This window comes from Pinus tabuliformis, chromosome 8 (assembly GCF_031772625.1).
Source record: "Pinus tabuliformis cultivar Carrire ecotype Pingquan chromosome 8, CPIR1, whole genome shotgun sequence".
Taxonomy (NCBI): Eukaryota; Viridiplantae; Streptophyta; class Pinopsida; order Pinales; family Pinaceae; genus Pinus; species Pinus tabuliformis.
In genome coordinates, this window is record NC_142294.1 from 477,836,686 (window position 1) to 477,859,960 (window position 23,275).

Genomic DNA, 23,275 nt, shown 5'->3' on the forward strand with positions numbered 1-23,275 from the left:
ACAATAGCAATGATGCAGAGGCACAACCTCGGGCAAATTCAATCAACGGCGAGGATTGATGGAGAAGATCGAACGGCGGAGGAGGATTTCGGAAACCCTTTTTTGGCGGAACTTTACGCCCCGAAAAGTCAGACTTGATGACGTCAGGCGAAAGCCACGCGTCAACGGGAGGCTTTATCGGGCTGGGCCTTACGGATACCGCTTGTTGATCGATGGCGGTCCGATAACTTGGCGGTTTTGTTTCGCGGTTTTGTGTTGCTGTGGCTGTCCTCGTCAGCCTTTTGTCATTGTAATGCTCAATTGTCCTCTTGTTTATGTTTTTTGGGTGGTGATGTTTTGGAATATGGAATCCCGGGCACTCGTTTCTATTTATGTAAACAAACAGTCAAGCGTCGAGTGCCGGAATTTCTCAGACAGAGGGCTGGCTTATGCCCCCTCAGAGGTTGTTACCTCTTTGTAAATATTTTTCTCTTTTCTTTTACTTAATAGAATAGTCTTTACTCAGAAAAAAAAAAATAAATAAATAAATAAATAAAAAATAAAAAATAAAAAATAAAAAATAAAAAAATAAAAATAAAAATAAAAATAAATAAATAAATAAATAAATATATATATATATATATATATATATCTTAAACAATGAAATTCACTAAAATTTCCTTGGGGAAGGAAGAATATATGACGAGAGATTAAGACTCAAGATGATGACGCTCATGTGAAATTTAACGATATACTTAGATGATTATACCGTTGGTGTAAATGATCAACTACCTAGTAGAAAGAAGTCGAAATGATTATTGAAAAGTGATTGACAACTTGATGAAAACATATTGACGATGTTTCATGATATCATGGTAGGAAGATAATGATGTATCCATATGATAATAGCGATATGCATAGGTATTATGACGTTATGTCAAGGTATATTGACATATTCATTTACTACGTGATGATAGGTATTTAATGTTCAATACTCATGATGGATATGATATGCATAACGTGGCATAGGAATTATGATGCTATAATATGAGGATTATTGACATGTGGTTCATTTATGTGAAGTCATGATATGTCTTAGATATAATTGTGTTGATGGTATAACTGAAGCATACGATAGTTCCGTACAAATATATGACATGCAGGAGCATGCGGTTCCTTATTATTCATAATGTTGTGATTAACAAAGATGAACGTTCTCATGCAAGAGTTGGCATGTGGATTATTTCCTATGATACTATGATGGTATGGTTAATGCATTTGATGCATGTTGAGATGTGATGATTCACAGGACTCCACAAATGGGCCAAGAGGGCCGGTTTATTTGATGATCTCGTGTGGGCCCATACGCACGAGGGAGAATAAGTAACACCATATGGGCTGGGGACAAAACTCAATCAACACTACATATGCGAGTGGTTCCTTTGTCTTGTGTATAACTCTTGATGGATAGCTCTTGAAGAGCTATACGACCATCTTGAGGAGGCCAAGTGCCTGATGTTCTAGGCTAGGTGCCTGTTATTGGATTGGGATGTCGTAGTCTGGAAGGGACGTAAAGGACTTCGATGCCTGGGGCTGTGCGCCTTAGTAGTTGTGGAGGGAGTGGGCCAGCCTTGCGAGATGCCCGGGGTCATTGAGTACCGGACCGGATGCCTGCCTTGGGGCAGATGAGGTCTGAGTCAGGCGCGAGCCTTGGGGCTAGCCTTGGACTAGGATACAGACTGGGTCAGGCTTAGCCTGGTGCCAAAAGTGGGAAAAAGGACAGAGATTCCTTGAGATTTCCCGGCGTGTTGGGGACTTTCGATGCCTATTGGTTATACTAGTTCAGCAGAGGGTGTTGGCAACATGAAGTGAATAAAATAATAAATAATACATAATTCAACATAACTTCGAGACGAAGTTCCTTAAAGTGGGAGAGTATGTAATATCCCTCCCCTTAATAATAAATAATAAATAATAATATAATAATAAATAATAAATCACTTAATAATAAATAATAATAAAATCATAAATGTTAAATAATAAATGATATTTAAAAATACAAGAAAATAAATAAAAATAATAAAAGTAAAAATAGTAATAACTATACTAAAGCTCTAAATAAGAATAAAACAAAGAAAACAATAAAAAAATCAGTAAAGCTATGAAAAAGAAGAAAATAAAACAAGAAAGCTAAATAAAACAAGAAAGCTAAAAATCAAAGTTGCATGTAGACACATGGAGTGTGTGCATGTGGTTCCCATCCAATGTTTGTTCTATTTAATAGATGGTGAGGAAGATGAGGCATTCATGCATTCCATCTTTCCGAGATTCTATCTTTCATTCTCTTGGGAGAATGGTGTTCTAAGACATAGGAGTCACTGGCAGTAGTACGTTGATTGAGGGCTCGGGGGTGGCCAGTTGTAGCAAATCCTTGCACAATTGAGCCTACGGTTGGGTGGAGAGTCGTCCCCAAAACCTTGTTGCGGTAAGCCTACTTCTACCACAGGTAAGCACTATTCTTAGTTGAATTTAGTTTATTAATTACATATTTAATTGGCTAAGTAAGTGCCACGTTGATTTAAATTTAATGTTAACTAGAAAAGTTAAGTAGATATTTATTTTGGGTTGTTACAACATATCTTTCTAATGTTTTTTGTCTCATATTGAATGAATAATGTATATGTGTCAGGCCTTGGTACCTATGTTTATACGAATTTGAGTATGGTGATAACCTATTCTATGGTTTTTTAAACCTTATGTTTAAATACCTATGCTTGGTTTATATATCGGCTGGTTTCCATTTATTGCTATGCTCCAACTTCAGTTAACAAACAAGGTTTAATTTATTCAATCCAATAAATGATTTGAGGGTTATGATTATGGTCAATGTGAATTGAGATATGTTAGTTGAAGTCTCTCGATATGTAATTATGAGACATGATGTTCTCCCAGTTATAAGCTATTAGTTTTGGGTTTCATGTTATCGATTTGAGGGAGATTTGTCCTGCATGTCATGGGTGTGTATCTTGATCGGTGCCATTTGTGACCAATCAAACATCTATCATTGTCGGTACCTACAGTAATCATAATCTGATATCATGCTCTTAATTGTTTCAAATTAACCTCTAGGGCTTCGATCAGGCTGATCCTCGGTTGTCTCATTCTCTTCTCTTGTTTGTCCTTTGTTCCTACAATAGGATATGGTTTTGAGATTAATTTCCTGGTGCACGAATAGTCTTTGAGTTTTTGTATCCAATTTGATTGTTAACCCTCCAAAGTCAATCCATGGCTCATGTTATTTGAATCAAGGCTATTGGGACCAAAATGGTTGAGTTTTATAACAATTGTGCTAAACTCTTTTGTCGTGTTGGCTTGTGGGATTTTCTCCAACTTTTCCAAGGTTACAATCAGGGTGTTACCAAAGCATTTTCTTCTTTGTTCAATGGTAAGAAAACCAAGGTGGGTGATAGAGAAATATTTGTGGATGTAAATTTCATTACTGAATCTACCGATACGTTGATCGAAGGGGAGAATGGTCGAAAAATCGTAAAGTCCATGGCATCCCCTAGAAGAAGTTTCTTGCAAAAGAGGACCGCATTTATAATGTTAAAGGTTTGCATATTACCTATCTTAAACTGAAATGGCAAAACCTAGTTTTATTCTTGCATCGTTATATCACATGTGACAGATATTATAGCTTGGTCTTCATCTATCATATGAGGCTATTGATGGTGTTTTTAGGTCATAAGCTCAATTTTCCTTATTATTTGTATTAAGAGTATGGCTAAAATGTCTTGCACTTACCAGTTGTAATGTAAAAGCACTAAGAAGTCTCTTTTTCACCACAATCTTATTTGCATCTTGGTTAAGTAGTAATTAACAATTGGAGACAATTAGGATGTTTTCTTAAATTGGAAAAATTTCGATAAACCTCTCCTTCCTAGAAAATCCAAACCACCTGCACCTCCTGAGCCTAATTCTCCTCTGCATGAGCCTACTTAGTTACCCATTCATGATTCAATGCATTTGGATTTTGGAGAATCCTATCATGAGGTTGATCCTTGTGTTATAGAGGATGATAGGATTGCTAAACCTAAACCTGTGAGTGTTTGAATAACCATAAGTATGGCCAAGAGAAATTATACTAGTAAAGGAGAGATAAAACAAGAAATTAAGAAAAAGGGTAGAGTGAAACATTTCGTAATTAACCCTCAGTCTAAGTCTACATCACCTGAACCTGCATGTCAAGAAATAGAGAATTAATTGAAATAGGATTTTAAGTCTCATATTAAGGACAAACTAATAGGAAGGAATATTTATAAGTTAAGGAAAAATAGGCAAATGACTTTCCTCGCTAAAGAGGTCCATGTTGATCTCAAGACAAATATAGATCCTGACCCTAAGAAGTCTAAGCCCAAATTCTCAGGAAATTGTAGTGTTTCAGATAATAAAAAGGATATGTTGAAAACGAAAAGTGATCCTGAGAAAATTTCTTCTAAAGCCCTATATGATATCTCATGGCATCAACAATTTTTGTTAACTGTTCCATGAACGAATTGACGGATTTCATAACTCATGTAGGAAAATGAGCTTGTCAAAGCCGCCTATCGACTTAAAGAAACACACAGAGAACAAAATTCTAATAGTCCAGTTAATAAGTCACAGGTTATTGATACTCACATTGTAGTGAAGTCCTCAAAGGTCAAAGTCATAATCTCCCTAGATCTTGATGATTCGCATGATGCTGAATAAAGGATTTTCTTGTTGATATTTCACAACTTTTGGGAATGATAAGGTATGTTAAGATTTTGGTTTTGTTTGTTGTAACTATAAGGGTGTTACAAAATCTAATATTCTATAACAACCCTTTTCTCTTGTTTGTATCAAAAACTGATTTCCTTTCTTAATTTGTCACATGGATCTATCCCGACCAAGTTATCGCTTTCATCTTTCATGGAGTAGGTACCTGTGGATTGTCTCGATTGTTGTGGATATTACCAATTCAATTCTTGTTAGTTACGTAGTGGATTTTCTTTTATTTCCTGAATATGGCCAATAGGTTGAAAGAGGAAAGAGGAAATGCTAGAAAAAGTGGTTAAAACTCTAAGTGTGGATTTAATGTTCATTTTTGAATCCATCTATTGATATGGTTTAATTCTATTGGTATATCTTCATGTGAATTACTTCTCCTTGGTCATATGAATATTGTTACTTGTCTTTATTCTTTCTGTAGTTTGATCTATGAAAAAATAAAGGTTATGATGCTTGAGGAACATTGACTTGTATCATGGACTAATAACTATCTTTACATATTACTTTTCCTTTGTGTTAGTTTTATTCTTGTGTATTAAATAGATCGTATAACTCCAGTGACTTGTGTCCTAAGGTTAATACATATCATAACATTTTGTTGATTTTGAACTCTATGATTTTATTTTGGAAGGTTAGATTCATAGGAGTGTTATCTTCCTACGAGTCAACCTGACACATACCCTATGTTATTTTCTATTTACTAATTATTTTCTCACTATTTATCGGTTGATTCTACTCACTGGTGAATGGTTGGAACACTGTTAGATAGAGAATGATACTGTGTCCTTGTCTCTTTTAGTATTTTGTCGCGGCCAAGGATTAATTCTTTTATATACTTTTATGATTCTTAATGTATGAATGCATTTATTAATGGAGTTTGAATTTTGTTAGTTTGAAAGAGATATAATTTACTTTGATGTAACTTTATGTCTTTCACCTACATCACACTATTGAATCATTCTCTTTTAATTTAATTGATAATTGCATTTATAAATTAAATATTAGTTAGTATATTGCAATTTTTATTATTATCATTTCGTTAAACAAGATTCATTTGTCTTTTAGGTACTAGTTACACTACGTTATGGTCTTTCTTACTCCGTATTATAATTGTGTATATTTTATGTATCATAACATTTTATTTTTGTTTCTATAACATATTTGTGCACTTAATTTTAACTTTTTTAGATTCTAATTTATAAATAACATATATAAATTAGAATTACTCAGTCATAAAGCAAACAATCTTCTTTATCTTTTAATAACGATATTTAGAGAGATCGTTGTAACTTATAGTTTTATTTTAATCATTAGATAACATACATTAGTTTTATATATTAGATTAGTTTTATATAGTAGTATGGATTAGTTTATTATTAGTATAGGATTAATATTAGTTTTGTATTAGTTTAGATTAGAATTAGTTTCTATTGATTCACTCCTTCGTAAGAAGAAAGGATCCAAGGCTAATGGAGCCTATAAACTCGTCGAGGGTAGCTATACCAAACAACTTGGGCTATTATAGAGCCTCGGTCTGGGATATTCCTCCATTGTTGACTTCGGTGTATAACACTCACATCAACAAAACCCTAGCCATCTAGTGCATTCCATGACAAGCCTAGTCAATTTTTCCTCCCAACTCAATCTTCCATGCCCCCTTTTCGAAAAAAATCTCTGTTTAGTGTTACATGATTATGACCAATACTTCATCTCTAAAACTCTAGTCTTTTGTATGATATAGACTACAAAATCAAAGAACTTTATGTCTAGGGTTGATCTATCCTTGTCATTTTCCTAGATCACAACCTTTGCTACATCAGGCAAATGTTTACATCAAGCTCCTAACTAAAAGTGGCATGCTTGGTGCTTTCCATTTGAATCCATCCAGACAAGATCATATGTACCATCAAATCCACTATATAGAAGCTCTTCTTAGTGGCCTTGGCTTCTCACTATCATTGAGCAAAGTTGTTATGAGAGCTACTCTCTTAGTTAAACTTGAATTTGAAACTACAAAACAATGTGCATTGTATAAAGATTAAATTATACTCTCCAAAACTCTCTCCATACATCGAGTATCAACACTATCTCTAAGAAGCTCTCTTTTGAGCCGATATCAATGGCAATTGGCCACACATCAATGTTGTCTTCAATGCTCTCTCAGATACTTATACTAGAGTTTCACCTAGGGCACAATCTCTAGGTTTTATGTTGAACATTCCACCACACACATTTGAATCATAGTTGGGGTTTCTTATCAGGGTTTTATCTAACACCTCCAATAGCAAAGCCTAGATTGTACAATCTTCTACCTCACCAAATCTTATAAAGTTATTTCAACAACCACTTTATTTGTCAAATCTTGCTAGTGCAATCGGATTTTGAGGGGTTCATTATGTATGGAAACCAAGGTTTGAAACTCATGATAATAAGGAGGAGACACCAAAAAAATGCAATGATGTTAGGGGTGGGGTGGCCCAAGTAGGGTGCAATCCTTGGGTGGTTTAATGGCTTAGATGCCCCTAGGTCATAGCTTTAGACAATAGACTAGTCCCACAAGTCAAATACACATTAGAAAAAGAAAAGAAAAAAAACAACTACTCTATTAAGCGATCTTAGATATTGAAAGAGAGCAATCACTTCAACTTTCGATCCAAACTCCTCTCAAAGATTCTTTCCCAAACAATGCACAAATGTACCAATGAGAAACTTGCCTCTAAAGTGGAATTTATAAATAAGTGTTCATATAAAATACATACCCACATACATAAAGGGAGACAACAAGAACCTTAACCCTTAAATCCTAACTACAACATTACTCTTCAACTTACTATTCATTATGATTGGTTTAAGGGTTAAGTGTTATTCTTAGATATCCATTAAAATCCCCTCTCTTAGTACTATAGAGAAATAATTTAAACGCAATATAAAAATCTCTAGAAAATGTGTATGAAGATCGCATATTGGATGGATGTGAATAAACTTTTCTCATCTATTTGTCATAACTCTCTAAGAAAAAACATTTAAAATTAATTTTAAGAAACTAAAATGGTTGCATATTCTATTGCTCGAATTCTAGTTAAGGGTCATGGAAGATAGTTTTGATAACGTGGATATAATTAAGTAAGCATATGCTTGGATTGTATGCTTTTGGGTGGTGACGATGGTCAATCCAAGAAAACTTGCAAATGGATTTAGAATGTAATAAATTGCACAGTAATTCATCAACAATCCATTGCCATTGTAACTCTCATTATTAGTGTTACTTACACATGTGATTCATAAACTTGATAATGCAACAACTATGAGCTAAGTACCAGAGCTAGTAATACTCCTATACCTTTTTTCTCACTCTTTTGTTCAATTGAACTCCGACAATAGATGCATATGATGATATGTTTGAGTAGTGAACAAAGCATGTATGGTTAAAACAACGAGGTACATGCCATTCATATATTGATTCAATGTTCACCTGGCAAAATAAAATGTACAATCATGTTGAACAACAATTTAGGGCATAAAGTGGTGAGGAGATTTTGGGAAAAAGTCAATGCAAGTAATGGTAATAATATGCTGGAAGACCTTATCCCTACATGATTCATAGAAACTCAAATTAGTTGAGCCCATATTGGTTTTTGAAGGACTCCCTTACTAATCAAGTGGTGTGAGGGCATCACCACCCTTCTCCTTTTTTGGCACCTTTGTGTGTATTATGAAAAGATTTTTATGTATAGTTTGAGAGTAATGAAAATAATGGAGGTATCTATGCTAAGGAGCCAAGCATAAGGTGATGATAGAGCTTCCCTTTGAATATGACTATCTAGGGATGAGGATAAGGTATAGCCCCAACTCTAGTGGGAAAGCAAAAACATGTCACTTTATGACACATAATGAAGTCATTAGGATAGACAAAGTCATGGAGCAAGTGTAACTAGAGGTGTTTAAGGACAAGGTTGTTGATGAAACCAAAAATCATCACTTAGTGAGTGCTAGGGCATAGATAGAGTCATGGCGCACTTAGTGAGTGCTAGGGCATAGATAGAGTCATGGCGCACTTAGTGAGTGCTAGGGCATAGATAGAGTCATGGCGCACTTAGTGAGTGCTAGGGCATAGATAGAGTCATGGCGCAAGTGTAACTAGAGGTGTTTAAGGACAAGGTTGTTGATGAAACCAAAACTCATCACTAAGTGAGTAGTGGGGCATAGATAGAGTCATGGCGCAAGTGTAACTAGAAATGTTTTAAGAACAAAGTTGTTGATGAAACCAAAAATCATGACTTAGTGAGAGGTGGGGTGTAGACAATAACATTAGTAGATATAGGGTCAAATGCGATTCCATCTCGCCACATAGGATTCCTGAATCCTCATAAAACCCTAAACCTCATCTCACCACCGAAGATCCTTAACTAAAATAAAACCCTAAATCGTCACAACGCCATACTCACTTCTGGTCTTCAGAAACATTTTGCCCTCCGAACCATCTGCGACGATATTCATCCTGATCCATTCCGGCGGGCTCCTCCAGGTAGTTATTTCTCTGTTTGTGCTTTTTATTTCAGTTACTCACTTCTGGTCTTCAAAAACATTTTGCCCTCCGAACCATCTGCGACGATGATATTCATCCTGATCCATTCTGGCGGGCACCTCCAGGTAGTTATTTCTCTGTTTGTGCTTTTAATTTCAGCTAGGGTGCGCTTAACTCTGCGATTTCACTGTTTCAAAGATGATGTCTATTCAGCGAATATGGAAACGTTTGATAATGAACAAAGTCCAACTAGTATCGATTCCAATTTTGCTGTGTCGTCCTCTTGCAATCAATGCAAATCCCCAAATAAAATCGCCAAATTATGCACGGAAACAGCATCCCCATCCTTAACTCCACCAGATGGGGGTGTTGTCACAGATTTTTAATCAACAAATGTGGTATGACAGAAAAAGATGTTTCAAAAGTCCTTTAACTTCCCAAGGGCTTGCTGCATAAACCAAGCCAGGATTTGGAAGAAGGGTTGGAGTTGTTAAGTGAATGTGGTTTGACCTCCCCTGCTCAGATTCGAAAGGCGGTTCTCTGCAATCCTAAGATTTTCTTATATAAATCCGAAAGAGACTTAAAGTCTAGGCTCAACTTCCTAAGGTCTATCTTGAACAAAGAGGATGTCTGCAAGGTTATTTATACCGATTCAACGATTCTTAATGTGAGTGAGGATAAGCTTAAATCCACGTTTTCGCTGTTGCAAAGATTGGGCATTGAGGGCCATGCGTTATCAAAGTTATTGGCAAGGGAACCCCGTCTCCTCACCTCTACGGAGGAAAAAGTTATGGAGTCATTTAAAGTGGCAGAGGGTCTGGGGCTTGAAAGGGGCTCCAAGATGTTTGGGCACGCTTTGCGTGGGTTACTAGGAATGGGAAAAGAAAAGATAGATCGAAAACTGCAGTTTTTGAGCAGTTTAGGTTTCTCCGAAAAACAAATTTACAATCTCTCATGGTGGACGCCGGTGATTTTGGGACTTTCAGAGGAAAAGCTGAAACGGAATGTAGATTTTCTTGTCAAATCACAGGGGCTTCCATTAGATGATATTGTTAAATATTCATGTCTGTTGACATGTAACTTAGAGACCAGGTTAATCCCTCGGTATAGAGTAATGGAGGCATTGAAGTCCATGCAACTGTTGAAAACAGAGAGGATTCCCCCACATATTGTTAGATGCACAGACAAAAAGTTTTTGGAAAAGTATGTTAATGGGAATCCCGAATGCTCCTCCGTTCTGCGGGATATTTACTATGGAGTGAAAGCTGATAGTTGACAAGAAGACCTGCAGTGAGTGTTTTTCAGTCAAAAAGATCTAACGAAAGTTGTGAGCATTCACTGCCTTTTAAAAAAAATTCTTTTGTGCATGCAAGCAGAGAATGTAACGGTTCTTGGATTCCCTGGCTTAACAGTTCTGAGAAGCAGCTTTTGAAAGAGGAGCGATTCAACAGAATAATTCTTAACTGAAGGTGCATCTCAACCTCCTTCATTCCTCCATTACTTTTTAATGCATAATTCAACTCATTTCATTAGCATGAGAAGGGCAAATAACCAATTTTGATTCGTAATTTTGATTATGTTGCCAACTTCAACTTGTACTTGACAGAGTTCTGAGCACATTCTTGTCTCAGAGCAAAAGCCTAATTTTGCAAACCATAAACAGAGTTATGCTCTTATTCGAATGGATGTTATTAATGGTCTTAAATAAGTAGTTTAACTTTTATATAATGGCAGATTGTCCCTACCAATACATGCATCTCCATTAAAAACGGTATTTTTGTTTTAACTTCTTGGCAATTTCTGTCATTTTTTTACACATTTTCTTTCAGTATCATATATTGTTAAGTAAAATATGAAGTCGTTATCGATTGGACTCCAACATTAGGTGGATGACCTTATTGTATTTAGAGATGGATGACCTGTTTTATATTTTCAATAATAGCTGAGACATTGTGATAGGCTTCTTCTTGTTGTGAAACATGGTCTGGATAGGCCGTTGACTGTAACCTAGAGTAAATGTTATTCTTATTTGAGGAAACATTTTTTACTGTGTTGTGTATTATTTGTCACAATGTTTTATAAAAAAGTGGTTTGAAAATCACTTTATTGGAGATAAAGAGTGTGTATTATTTGTCACAATGTTTTATAAAAAAGTGGCTTGAAAATCACTTTATTGGAAATAAAGAGTTCAGTAAAATATTGATTTGTAGAAATATTTAGATAAACAAAATTTAAATAATAATATTTAAAAATGAGACATTAAATTGTAAGCAAGATTGACCGTCCACTTGAAGGTGGTAGTAAGTCATGAGTTTTTAGTGTCTTACTCTCTAGAATGGAGAGCATTGGCATTGGGTGAGTAGTTGAAGATGGTAGTAAGAGTCATGACTCTTTAGTGTCTTACTCTCTGGAATGAAGAGCATTGGCGTTGGGTGAGTAGTTGCTCGATAGCAGGTCCATGGTTTTGAGATATAATTGTATTATCAACAACATTATTGTGTGTTTTATATTTTTAGTTGACAAAATTGTTGAATCATTTGATACTCTTGTATTGATTTTTTTGCCCTATTCTTAGTTAAGGTAATTTGATCTTATGCTTGACTATTTATTTATTTATTTTTTCTTTTTACCTAGACTTAACCTAGTGTTGAATGGAAAAATGATTTGCCCACTAGTGGGATGCTCTCACCAAGATTGTGCAACACTGAATGACCTTAGGTATTATGTTTGACTATCTATAAATTACGTGTAGACGAGTCAAACTTGCAAGTGACAATCAACACATAAGTTACTAACTAATAAGTCCAAGTCATGGGCTCTTTAATGCTAGATATAAATGGCAAAAGCAAAAGAAAAAAGAAAAAAAAAGAAACTTTAATTTTCAGTGTACCATGTTTGTGTTAAACTCTTAATTCAAGCTTTGACTTTATAAAAAGAAAATAAGATTGCTCAAACTTACAAAAAGTAAATGAGGATTGTTAAACCTTTGAACATAATTTATTGAATAATTGTATCATCATCCAACATGACAGGGATGTGCATACACATTCTCACATATAATGGCTAATATTGATTGTGTATTAAAAAATAATAAAAATAATACAATTAATATTATATATGTTAAAAAATTAAATTATTTGGAAAAGTGCCTTATCATCCTTCACTGGGATTGAAGAAGGCCTCTCTTGGAAGTTGGGACCGGGGAAAATTGAGGATAGGTGTGGACCCTTGGGTGGGATGTAGAGCAAGCTACCATCTCCTGCTAGATTTGGCGAATCTTCTCAACAGAAATGACAAGTATACTTTGAACCAAGTTTTGGATAACACACAAGCAACAATATGGGCCCAAGGATGGTCATCTGTGGATTAGTTGAATATTCCAACAAAGTTAGAGGGGGATTAGGACAACTATATATCAACCCTTAATTTCTCTCATGTTCGAGTCAGGAACAAAGAAGACCCTTTGAGTTGGGTTTTCTCTCCTGTTGGGGATTACACCCAAATTGGGTTATACCACTTAATCACTCTTAGCATACTACAAACTAGGGATACAAGTGTGGTGGTGGAAACAAATATGGAAATTAAAGTTCCCTACTAAAGCTTTGGCGTTTAAAACAAAGTCCCCACTTGGGACAATATTCGCAAGTGTCATAAGGGCCTAGTTGGTGCCTTCTATGAAAAAATGCAAAGGAAATTGTTGGCAACTTATTCTTGTTATGCACTTTCACAAATGAAATGTGGGTTGATTGCCAGAGGACCTTGGCCTTGGGCATTGAGTGGTAAGGGGAGACTATATTGAAAGCATGGAGCAGCTGGTGGCATGAGCTAGTTTCAAAACGTTATAGAAATCTCGCCCCTTTAACTTGTTGGGGTTTTGGATTGTCAAGAATATGACCATTTTTCATGACAAAATCTCCTCTACAGGTAGAGTTGTTGCTCAAACATTTTCCATTTTCTCCCTTCTTGATAAGGATTCTTATGCTCCTAACCTTTTAATCATGCCTAAATAGATAGAGTCCATTATTTCGTGGGCTTAATTCGATGGGGCATCTCTTGCTAGTGATGACGGGGCGGGTGTTGTACTCTTCCTTAATGAACAACACTCGTTTAAACTTCAGATGGACTTGGGTAAAGGCACAAACAATTACGTAGAATTGTTTGCACTCGAACTCCTCCTTCTATTCACACTTGAGAAAGAATGTCAGTCCCTTTAGATCTTTGTAGATTCTATGCTTGTTATTAACTGGTTTAGGGAGACACAAAGATGCCAATATCAATATTTGGTGCCTATATTAGAAGAAGTTCTTCATATGAAAAGGTCTTTTGATTATACATCTTGTCACATTTACAAGGAATGCATCACAGTCGTAGACATACTATTTAGGGAAGGTGCTACATAGCTTTTGGGGACTTGGAAGATTCATGAACAACTAGGCGCATACTTGTTGGGATATTTTCATAGACCCTTCATAGAAAGGACCTATGACATACACCAACTGAACTAATCTAGAGGTTTTTTTCCATATTTGATCATTTTAGGACACATTACATTTGTATATGATTATAGCTACTATAATGCCCCACTTGATCCTATCAAGCAAATTTTAATTAATGTTTAATTAACTTGTAGATATTGACTTACAATTATTAAGTAATATTGGTATATATATACACTTTTGAATATGTAATTTTATTTTACGAATATGACTTTTATTATTTATTATTTATTCTATTCCCAAGATGTCTTCTCAAATCTACTTTTGGATAAGATATGGTCTTCTTTAATTTATTTCTAAGTTGAATATCCATATTTCTATCCCAAGTGTCTTCTCAAATCTACTTTTGATAAGATATGGTAAGGAATGCCAAGGATATTAAATTAAGATGATCAGAGGGTAGTCATTTCATTAATGGTAAGTGGTTGAGGTGGATGAGAGAAAGAGACATAAAGGGAAGGAGGATGAGAAGATGAGAGAGATCCTTGGCTTTGGTTTGGGCATTGAATGATTTTATTTTGGGGAGGAATGTGGAGAAAGAGAATGGAGAGAAAAATAAGAGAACTCAAACTTGGATCTATTGGAGAGTGTTGGTTTTAACTTGGACACACTACAGCTGGTTGGACTTGGGCTCGAAGGGCTAGGGGCCCTGTGGAGGTTCCCTGGGCTAGGAAATCATTCCTAGTTGGTTAGGAGGCAAATTTAGTTGGGTAGCTAAGATGAGCATCCTAACCAAGCCTCTGGAGCAAATATTTTTCCATTGTTGTTTTATTTATGTAAATTGTTGAAAACGATTTTTCTTACTTGTTTAAAATGTTCAAAAGCAAATTTTACTGGTATATTATTATTAAATTTAGAGTTATAAACATTTTTTTCGTCTTATTATAGTTAAATTAAAGGAGGAACCTAATTTAGTTAGAAGACCTGGGTTAGGTCTTCACATATGTTCACATATGGTATCAGAGCTTTGATTCAAAATCTGGACCCCAAGACCCACCAAAACTACCATTCCCCACCATTAAAATTTCTACCATAAAAAGAAAACACTATTAAACATAAAAATAAATAAATTATATTATATAAAAGAGAGAGATAAATTATATTATATAAAAGAGAGATCATTTTATTCTCCAAATTTGAAAGAGTTATTTTATATACAGTTCAAAATTTGATAACCCCTCATTTGATGCTTTTTTAACCATATTGTTGCACTTGGCATACATAGTGACTAGGGTATTACCCCCTTTGAGTGGATCTGCTTGGATATTTTCCGAGGAAGAAAGAATTAAAAATATGAAGGTAACTAGGGTGAAAATAAATAGTCTTTAAAATTAATAGTAAAACTAATATAGTAGAATGGACAGAAGACCAATTAAGTTATGAACATATCACAACAAGAAAATCAATGAAAAATTGTCCTGAGATTAAATTAAAAATAAAGTGATCAAGGATTTAAAGTAAATAAACATGAAATATACAAGTTCAATTTATGGAGAAATGACATTAAAATCATAAAGAGATTAAAATGAAAGACATGATAGTGTGTTCCCATATAGACTTTCCTGATTATAGAACTACCAAAGATGCATTGAATCCAAAGATGGGCATGCCTTTTACACTGACCTGTGTGGCATATGAAAGTCCTCTTCAAAAAACTAGTTATACTTCACAATATTTACTATTTACAGTTTCATCTACAACAAACAACAATTGTGATGCTTGGAGTGATTTTTTATCAATATTTAAAACTCACCAAGCCTTCCTAGATAACTTCTAGATAAATTTCATAGCAGCAAATATAAGTTGATTCATGTAGTATCCTATATAAATACAGAATTATAGCTTTGAATGAAAACTATGTTGACTCCCTAGAACTAGATTGGCTTACACTGGACCTAGAATACTGAAGCACATTAGCCCGACAGTATGGACAGTCCCCACAGATCTTGAGCCATGGATTCAAACAAACAGGGTGAAACTTGTGACGACATCCAAGGCGTATCAATTGTTCCCCAGGTAAGAAGTGTTCTAAGCAAACAGGACAATCTTCTTGTTCTAAAGCTAAACTTCCTTCTTTAGATCCTTTATTCCCAGTTGTTGACCTTGGCGCAAACAATTCTTTGGGTAAGTTACTAATGCCCTTCTGACTAAGCCCTTGAGGCTTTGGTTCACTCAAAGGAGGAAACTGTGTTGTCAGTTCATCCTCAAACCATCGATTTCTAGATGCAGCCTCGTCTTGGCTGACTTCAGTTTCCCATGGATTTGCATTTCTTAAACTAAGTTTTTCTCTAACAATTGAACCTATGTTGTTGTGCTTGTTCCTCACAAGAGATGAAGCTCTTAATCTCTCGTAAAGATTGTTCCTTGACTGCATTACGGGTCCATGCACGCTATTATTGTCAATAGTTGCTTGGAAAAGAAATTCATAATCATGTTTCAGCCATGATTAGTCTCATCACTGAGCAAAGAACTATTGGAAGATTGTTTAGAGAGTTGACTTTGACAATCCATTTCGAAAACTCGTTGAAGAAAATTTCTGAAGCATAGAGAGCCATGGCAGTGATAATAATGGTGGTAATTGGGATCATAGTGGTCACTGTAATGAAAACAACACAAATGACTATCAGAGCTCGGCCTCAACCTTCTTGAAGCCTCCGGAAGAGGTAATTTTGCACTGTGCCTAGCACGTGACTCCCTCTAATACAAGAGCTCCAATGTAGTCATCATACTGCTATTATTGTCCTCTGCCCCTGAAGAAGATGACGAATCCCAACCAAAATACACCCTTTCCCCAGCTCGCCTCACATATCCTCTCCATGGATTCCCTTGCAGATCCCTTCTGGGTCTCTCCAATTGTCTTCTGTTGGGCGAGGGAGCTGAGATGCTTGCAGCTTCCTAGCCGTTGGCATGCGATGACCCACATGTGTCGAAGTCTGACGACGAAGCTTCAAGCTCTTGTGGGTCAAAATTGAATGTCCCATTCCAATGCTTTCGAAACTTCCAATGCTAGGTAGCCATTGCTGTCGTCTGTGAAAAATGCAGGGGCAATTCGCAGAAATCTCCTCATTTGAAGATGGAATTGGGATGGAAAATGGGTTTTAATGTCTCAAAAATTTTGTAGATGGAGATGGGGTTGCCTATCATTCATTGCAAAAGGAATTCAGGTATATGAGGGTCAATGATAATTGTCTAGCCATGTGTATGGATTAAGTAAACAATATCCAAGTGAACAATATCAGGTTGATCATAGCTCTCAAGCATAGGAATCTGGTGATTAGCAATCTACAATTCTAGCATAGGAATATGGTGATTAGCAATCAACAATTCTTGAATAATAATTACAATCATCACATCACTAGTAAGTACTTATTTGATTTTGATGAATACAATACATATTCCACCCATAATTTGGTTCTCTTTCAAGTCAATTTATAACTGAAATAGGAAAATGCGATCATGCATTGGAAAACATCTTTGTCAAAAAAAAAAAAACCTTGCGGAGTGATTGTCATCGTGCCAAGCATATGTAATGTCTATGGTTAGCATCCTTATGCACATTTCGAGTATTGAATGATGTGCACAACCATCCATTTGTTGTTTTAGCTTATGTGCAATGCTCAGGCCATCTAACCTATATTATGCACATACTTTGCATAAGCATATTCCATTGAATCTTGCATCCACTATGAATTTAGTTTTCCGTAATGTCTCATGCCAATTTGAATAAAACGTATCTCTATGCATATGTGGCATTGTATCTTTAACCAGATGTGTTGTGGATTATCTCCTATATCTATATGTACTACATCGTGCCTTGTGTTAGGCATCCACATAACATGTCATGTCAATGCATCAACTATATCATGGGTTGGGTATATTCGTTAAATAATTTTTTGAACTTAATGTAGAAACACACTTTGGGTCGCTTGGATTTTGATTCATATAGTGCTACTATGCAGTAGAGGCTATTTCAACCCTGAATTGAATAGTGCACCTAATCTGTCTATGTTGGTTGCTGCTCCATGCAATTTCTCTGAGTTTTATGCAGAGGTATTCCATCTCATACATGAGACACTAATGATTTGGTAATTATCTATTGAATTTGGTTTTGTCTTAGAATCCTACTGAGTAGGATATTCTCAACAAAAGGCCAAAGATTATAGTTCACAAATGGATCAAACATTAACTATCTACTTCTAGTATCATTCACCTTCCATCTCACTATGATTATTCCATTTGTTCCCTTGCCATATAGATGCATGGTAGTTATAAAATTACTAAACCAACCTTTATAATGTTCACTTGTAGAATATAAGAGTAATAATGAGAATATAAAAGAAATATATGATCTACTTGTTGAGACTCGAGAGGCTTGAATTCTCTCCTACTTGAATGTTTGTGCATGTCTCTTATTATATATTTCTCACATATCGAGTTTGATAGAGTTCATGAGACTCAAAGAGTTCATATAGAAAAGAAAAAAAACAATTAAAACAGCAAACTTATAGTTTTACTATATGGCATCAAAAGAACATAACTTGAGTTTTGTCCACATCAGTAATATGCTTCTTAAATTCAAAAGATAGAAACATTTTTTTTATTTGATTTCCTAGACTTTCAACACAATTCTGCCTATGTATGTTCTCGTATTCTGCCTATCTATGTTCTAAATGAGAAGACCTATTTATTTTTAGTAGGTTGGTCTATTAATAAAACATTGTGTTTGTCAATTACATGTAACTATAGTTGCCACAATTAATACTTGTCACACTAGTTTGTATTCTCATTAATAAATTTAAATTGAATGATGTTTGGGTCAATTTGTGGAGGTAGATGTTGGTTGGGATAGATTAGAGGAAAGAGAACATACTATGCCATTCGAAATGGGAATATATAGTCCCACAATAATACTCTTACCTCTGTAATAATTTTAGCAATTCACAATTTCGATATATACCCAGAGCATAATTACCTCTTTGACACTCAATTAGTGAGAATATTTGAAGGTTGAAAGTCCTTTCCAAGAGCTCCCAATAGTACCCATAATAACACTATCCTAATCCTAAATTCGTTTTAGATTGATTTTCCTTTTCACCTTTTCATGTAATGCTAGTTTTCATCTCATGCCAAGTTGCCTTTCTGGTTTTGCCAATGGGCATATTGGTTTCCTTCCTTTTCCCCTTTTAATATCCATTCTCCACCAAATCACAACATTGACAAATTTGCACAATAAAGATGATGGTATGACTCAAAACTTGTGTTCTAAAAGTTAGAATAAAGGATTTGGAGTAAGGACTTACAAATGTAATTCTAGATTGTGGGTTAGAACTGGCCCTGCTATTAGAAGTTTTGTCTTATTATTATTATATATAGGAAATAAGAATGTTATATTAAAATAGGGAAGTTCTCTCAAAATCAAGCATGTTTATGTATTAACAATATATATATATATATATATATATATATATATATATATATAAGTTAAATAAGTAAGACTTTCTACCAAGTATTTAATTCAATCTATATAATTACTATGTACGCTAAAAAAAACATTGGTAAAACCGAAAGTACAGAAATCATGACAATTAACCACAATTCTCAATAAAATTGGTAAAGTTTTCAGTCTAGTTGTTTTATCGGAAACATTTTTTTTAAGAAATCTATAAATCTTCATTGAAATTGATAAAGTTTCTAATCCAACTGTTTTATTGGCCACATTCCTAATGAAATCTATGAAGGTTTTGGAATTTCTTTCTTCGAATTGATAAGTACCAGGTCAGTGAATGCAACTTTGCCTTTTATTCTCTATTGATCAACCATAGAGGAGAGTAAGTCCCCTCAATTGAAGAAATTGAATTCAAAAGGGAAGGATCTTTATTCATTTTATATTTGGAAATAAACACCTCAATTTTGGAATTGTGAGTTTGGGAGAAGCTTCCAATTTTGCGTTTAGGGGAAGCAAACTTCTAATTAGATTTAAGGAGACTTTCATATTAAGTTATATTTAATTAGTTTCAAACGTTTTTATTACTTATGAATATGCTTGAAATGGTTTACACAAAATTTATAATATTTTAACATATCTTATATTTAAGTCAATTGGCATATCCTGATAGTTATAACAATTTTAACATAAATTAAAAAAGGGGAAACCACTAGAAAAGATTATAATTTTCAAAATTTACTGGAGGTAAAAAAGAAAAAAACAAAACAAAACAAAACAAAAAAACAAACAAACACAAAAACAAAAACAAACAAACAAACAAACAAAAACAAAAAAAACACGAACGAGATTAAGATTTGGCTTATGATTTTTATTGCTTCCACTCAAAACCCTGCGATTCTCCTTTTGAAATTGGGAAAGGGTGATAAAACATTGTCACTCACCATCACCTCCATCCGCCTACCCCCCCAAAAAAGTGTTCATTCGTTGCTAAAATATACATTTAATTTTAACCCACTGTCCCCCTCTCACCCCGCTCTCACCCCGCTCCGACTCGCCCCGCCAAAAAAAAAGAAAGTGTTCATTCGTTGCTAAATTATACATTTAATTTTAGTATCTTAAAACTCAATGTTATAACTAGAGCCTTTAAATATGCATGATAGATAATTAGTAATTAGTTTAATGATTTTTATGAGTAAATTTTGAAACCAATATTGATTAGCAATTAATTATTTAAAAAAATGTTTTCAATAAAGTTAATTTATTATTTATTTTAAAAAGGGAAAATTGCAAACCTTGTATTTATTGATTCAAGGTTCACGTGTCTTAATCACAATTTAGGGTATGAGTTTCTACTTACATCTAATATTAATAGCCATTTTGAATTTTCAAACCACCGTTGAACTAGGTACCTAGTTGCTTAAAGGGATAATTTAAGAAAAATCTATTGTAATATAGATTAATGTATAGATTATTTAAAATTAAGTGTATTGAAAACAAACTCGATGTTTTTGTAGGAATTTACAGGGTAAGTTCCTCAGACAGAACACCAAAAGGACACCGCTCACAACCAGATCACAGATCAATACACTAGTATTTTGACGTGGTTAAAATCCTCAAAGAGGGAAACAGTCCACGGCCTGAGCCAACGCGGCCACTTCAGGAAATTTATTAATAAAAGAATGAAAATTTACATATGCTTCTCTCATGCACGGATTACCCTACAAATAACCCTCCATGCGCTTTAAATAGAAATCATGGACCAATCGGGTGTCAAGCCACGGATCAAGTGTCGGTAATATCGAGGAGAGAATGAACCGTCAGATCACTACATATCGTGACCGTCGGATTGTAAGTTACAAAATGTACAACGGTAAAGAAACACACTTTACCTAACTCTATAGTAGACCAAGTTATACTTGACTATTTCCTATGTGTCGGAATATCCTAACATCCCCCCTTAAGAACAACTTGGGATAGGATTGAAGGATTTACAAATATGACACAATAGGAGAAGGAAGGAGGCACTAGAGCCTATCCCCCCTTAGTGACAACTTCCTGAACTCCAACCATAAATCGAAGTTTAGTGAACTTCGCCTCTGTGAGAGCCTTTGTGAAGATGTCTGCAACTTGATCATCTGTTGAACAATATTGCACTTCAAGAACATGGTCGTGAATGAGCTTTCTGATGAAGTGCATGTGCAGTTCAATGTGTTTGCTGCGCTGATGTTGGACTAGATCTTTGCATAGTTGAATGGCACTTTGATTATCACACCAAAGTGTAGTCGGATGCTGCTGCTCAAAGCCAAACTCTGATAGGATCTGACGAAGCCACAAGGCTTCCTTACTAGCTTCTACGGCACCACGATACTCTGCTTCTGCTGACGAAAGAGAAATGGCACCCTGTTTCTTGCAAGCCCATGTAATAGGTCCTGAACCAAGAGTGAACACATAACCGGCAGTAGACTTCCGATCATCAGGGTCACCAGCCCAATCAGAATCAGTGAAACCAACCAATAGAGGAGCTGCTTCGGCACTGTAATGAATCCCAAACTGAACTGTACCTCGAACATAACGAAGTATTCTTTTAGCTGCTTTCCAATGACTTTCACATGGGTTTTGCATAAACCGAGCAACAAGGCCAACAACAAAGGAAAGGTCAGGACGAGTATGAGTTAGATACAAGAGTTTTCCTACAAGTTGACGGTATAAGGTAGCATCAACTTCAGGAGAAGTACAAGTGACTGAAAGTTTGACTCCAAACTGAAAGGGAGAAGGGGCTGGCTTACATTCTTCCATGTGAAAATGACGTAGAATATCACAAGCATACTTGGATTGGGAGAGGGAAATACCCTCCTTGGATTGCAAGACTTGAAGACCGAGAAAATAGTGTAAGTGTCCTAAGTATGTCATTTCAAATTTCCTTTTAAGGCTAGACTTCACATGGTTTATAAGGTTGGGATCACTACCAGTAAGGATAAAATCATCAACATAAAGAACAAGGATGATAAGAGAGTTGCCCACTTTCTTGGTGTAGGCAGTATTGTCAGAATGACACCTAGAAAAGCCAGATTCTAAAAGAAAGCTATCCATTTTGGCATACCAAGCCCGAGGAGCTTGCTTGAGACCATAAAGGGATTTCTTAAGTCGACATACAAGGCTGGAGTATGTTTGTATGAAGCCAATGGGTTGTTCCATATAGATTTCTTCATGCAAGTCCCCATGCAAGAAGGAAGATTTAACATCCATCTGATGGACTTCCCATTTGAAAGAGGTAGCAAGGGAAAGAACAAGGCGGATAGAGTTCATTTTGGCAACAGGGGAGAAGGTTTCAGTGTAGTCAATGCCTTTCAACCTGTGAAAAACCATTAGCAACAAGACGAGCTTTAAGTTTATCAACTTTCCCATCTGGTCCATACTTGGTTCTGTAAACCCATTTGCATCTAACAAGTTTTCGTCCCTTTGGTAAAGGAACAAGATCCCATGTATCATTTGCCAACAATGAATGATATTATTCATTCATAGCTGCTTCCCAATCTGGATGGCCTAAAGATTCTGCAAAGGTGTCAGGATCATAATTTACTGGAGCTTGAGCCAGTAAAGAAGAGGCTCTCTCGAACTGAGAACGTGTATGTCGCTGATCTGTAGGATCACCGGCAAGATCACCTGCTGCATCTCGAGTAGCACGAACCCATTTTGGAAGCTGAGGAGATGAAGGAGGATCCTGAGATGGTGGGGGAGGATTGTCATCCTCACTTTCATCATCTGAAGAAGAAATGTTTTCAAAAGTAGAAGAGATAGGGAGAGGTGGCACATCCGCCGGACTAGGCTTGCAGGCCGATATATTTTCATCAAATTTTACATCTCTTCTAATGATAACATTTTTGGACTTAAATGGAATAAGTCTATAGCCTTTGACATCTTCAGAATATCAAACAAAAATACATTTTTCACTCTTAGGTTCTAAAGCTTTATGCTTTTCATCTGGAATATGGGCCCACACTTCACTTCCAAAAACAC

General features: G+C 35.4%; 1 protein-coding gene and 1 pseudogene across 1 annotated transcript; one reads left to right on the plus strand and one right to left on the minus strand.

Annotated features, from left to right (window-relative positions):
- Nucleotides 1-9,749: 9,749 nt before the first annotated feature.
- Nucleotides 9,750-11,274, plus strand: LOC149236137 (transcription termination factor MTERF8, chloroplastic-like; the record flags this gene model as incomplete). The annotated part of the gene is made up of 1 exon (XM_089461516.1): nt 9,750-11,274. A coding segment is annotated over one exon (843 nt), but the record flags the coding sequence as incomplete, so codon positions are not given.
- Nucleotides 11,275-15,667: 4,393 nt separating this feature from the next.
- On the minus strand, nt 15,668-16,830 carry LOC149236138 (uncharacterized; annotated as a pseudogene).
- Nucleotides 16,831-23,275: the final 6,445 nt, after the last annotated feature.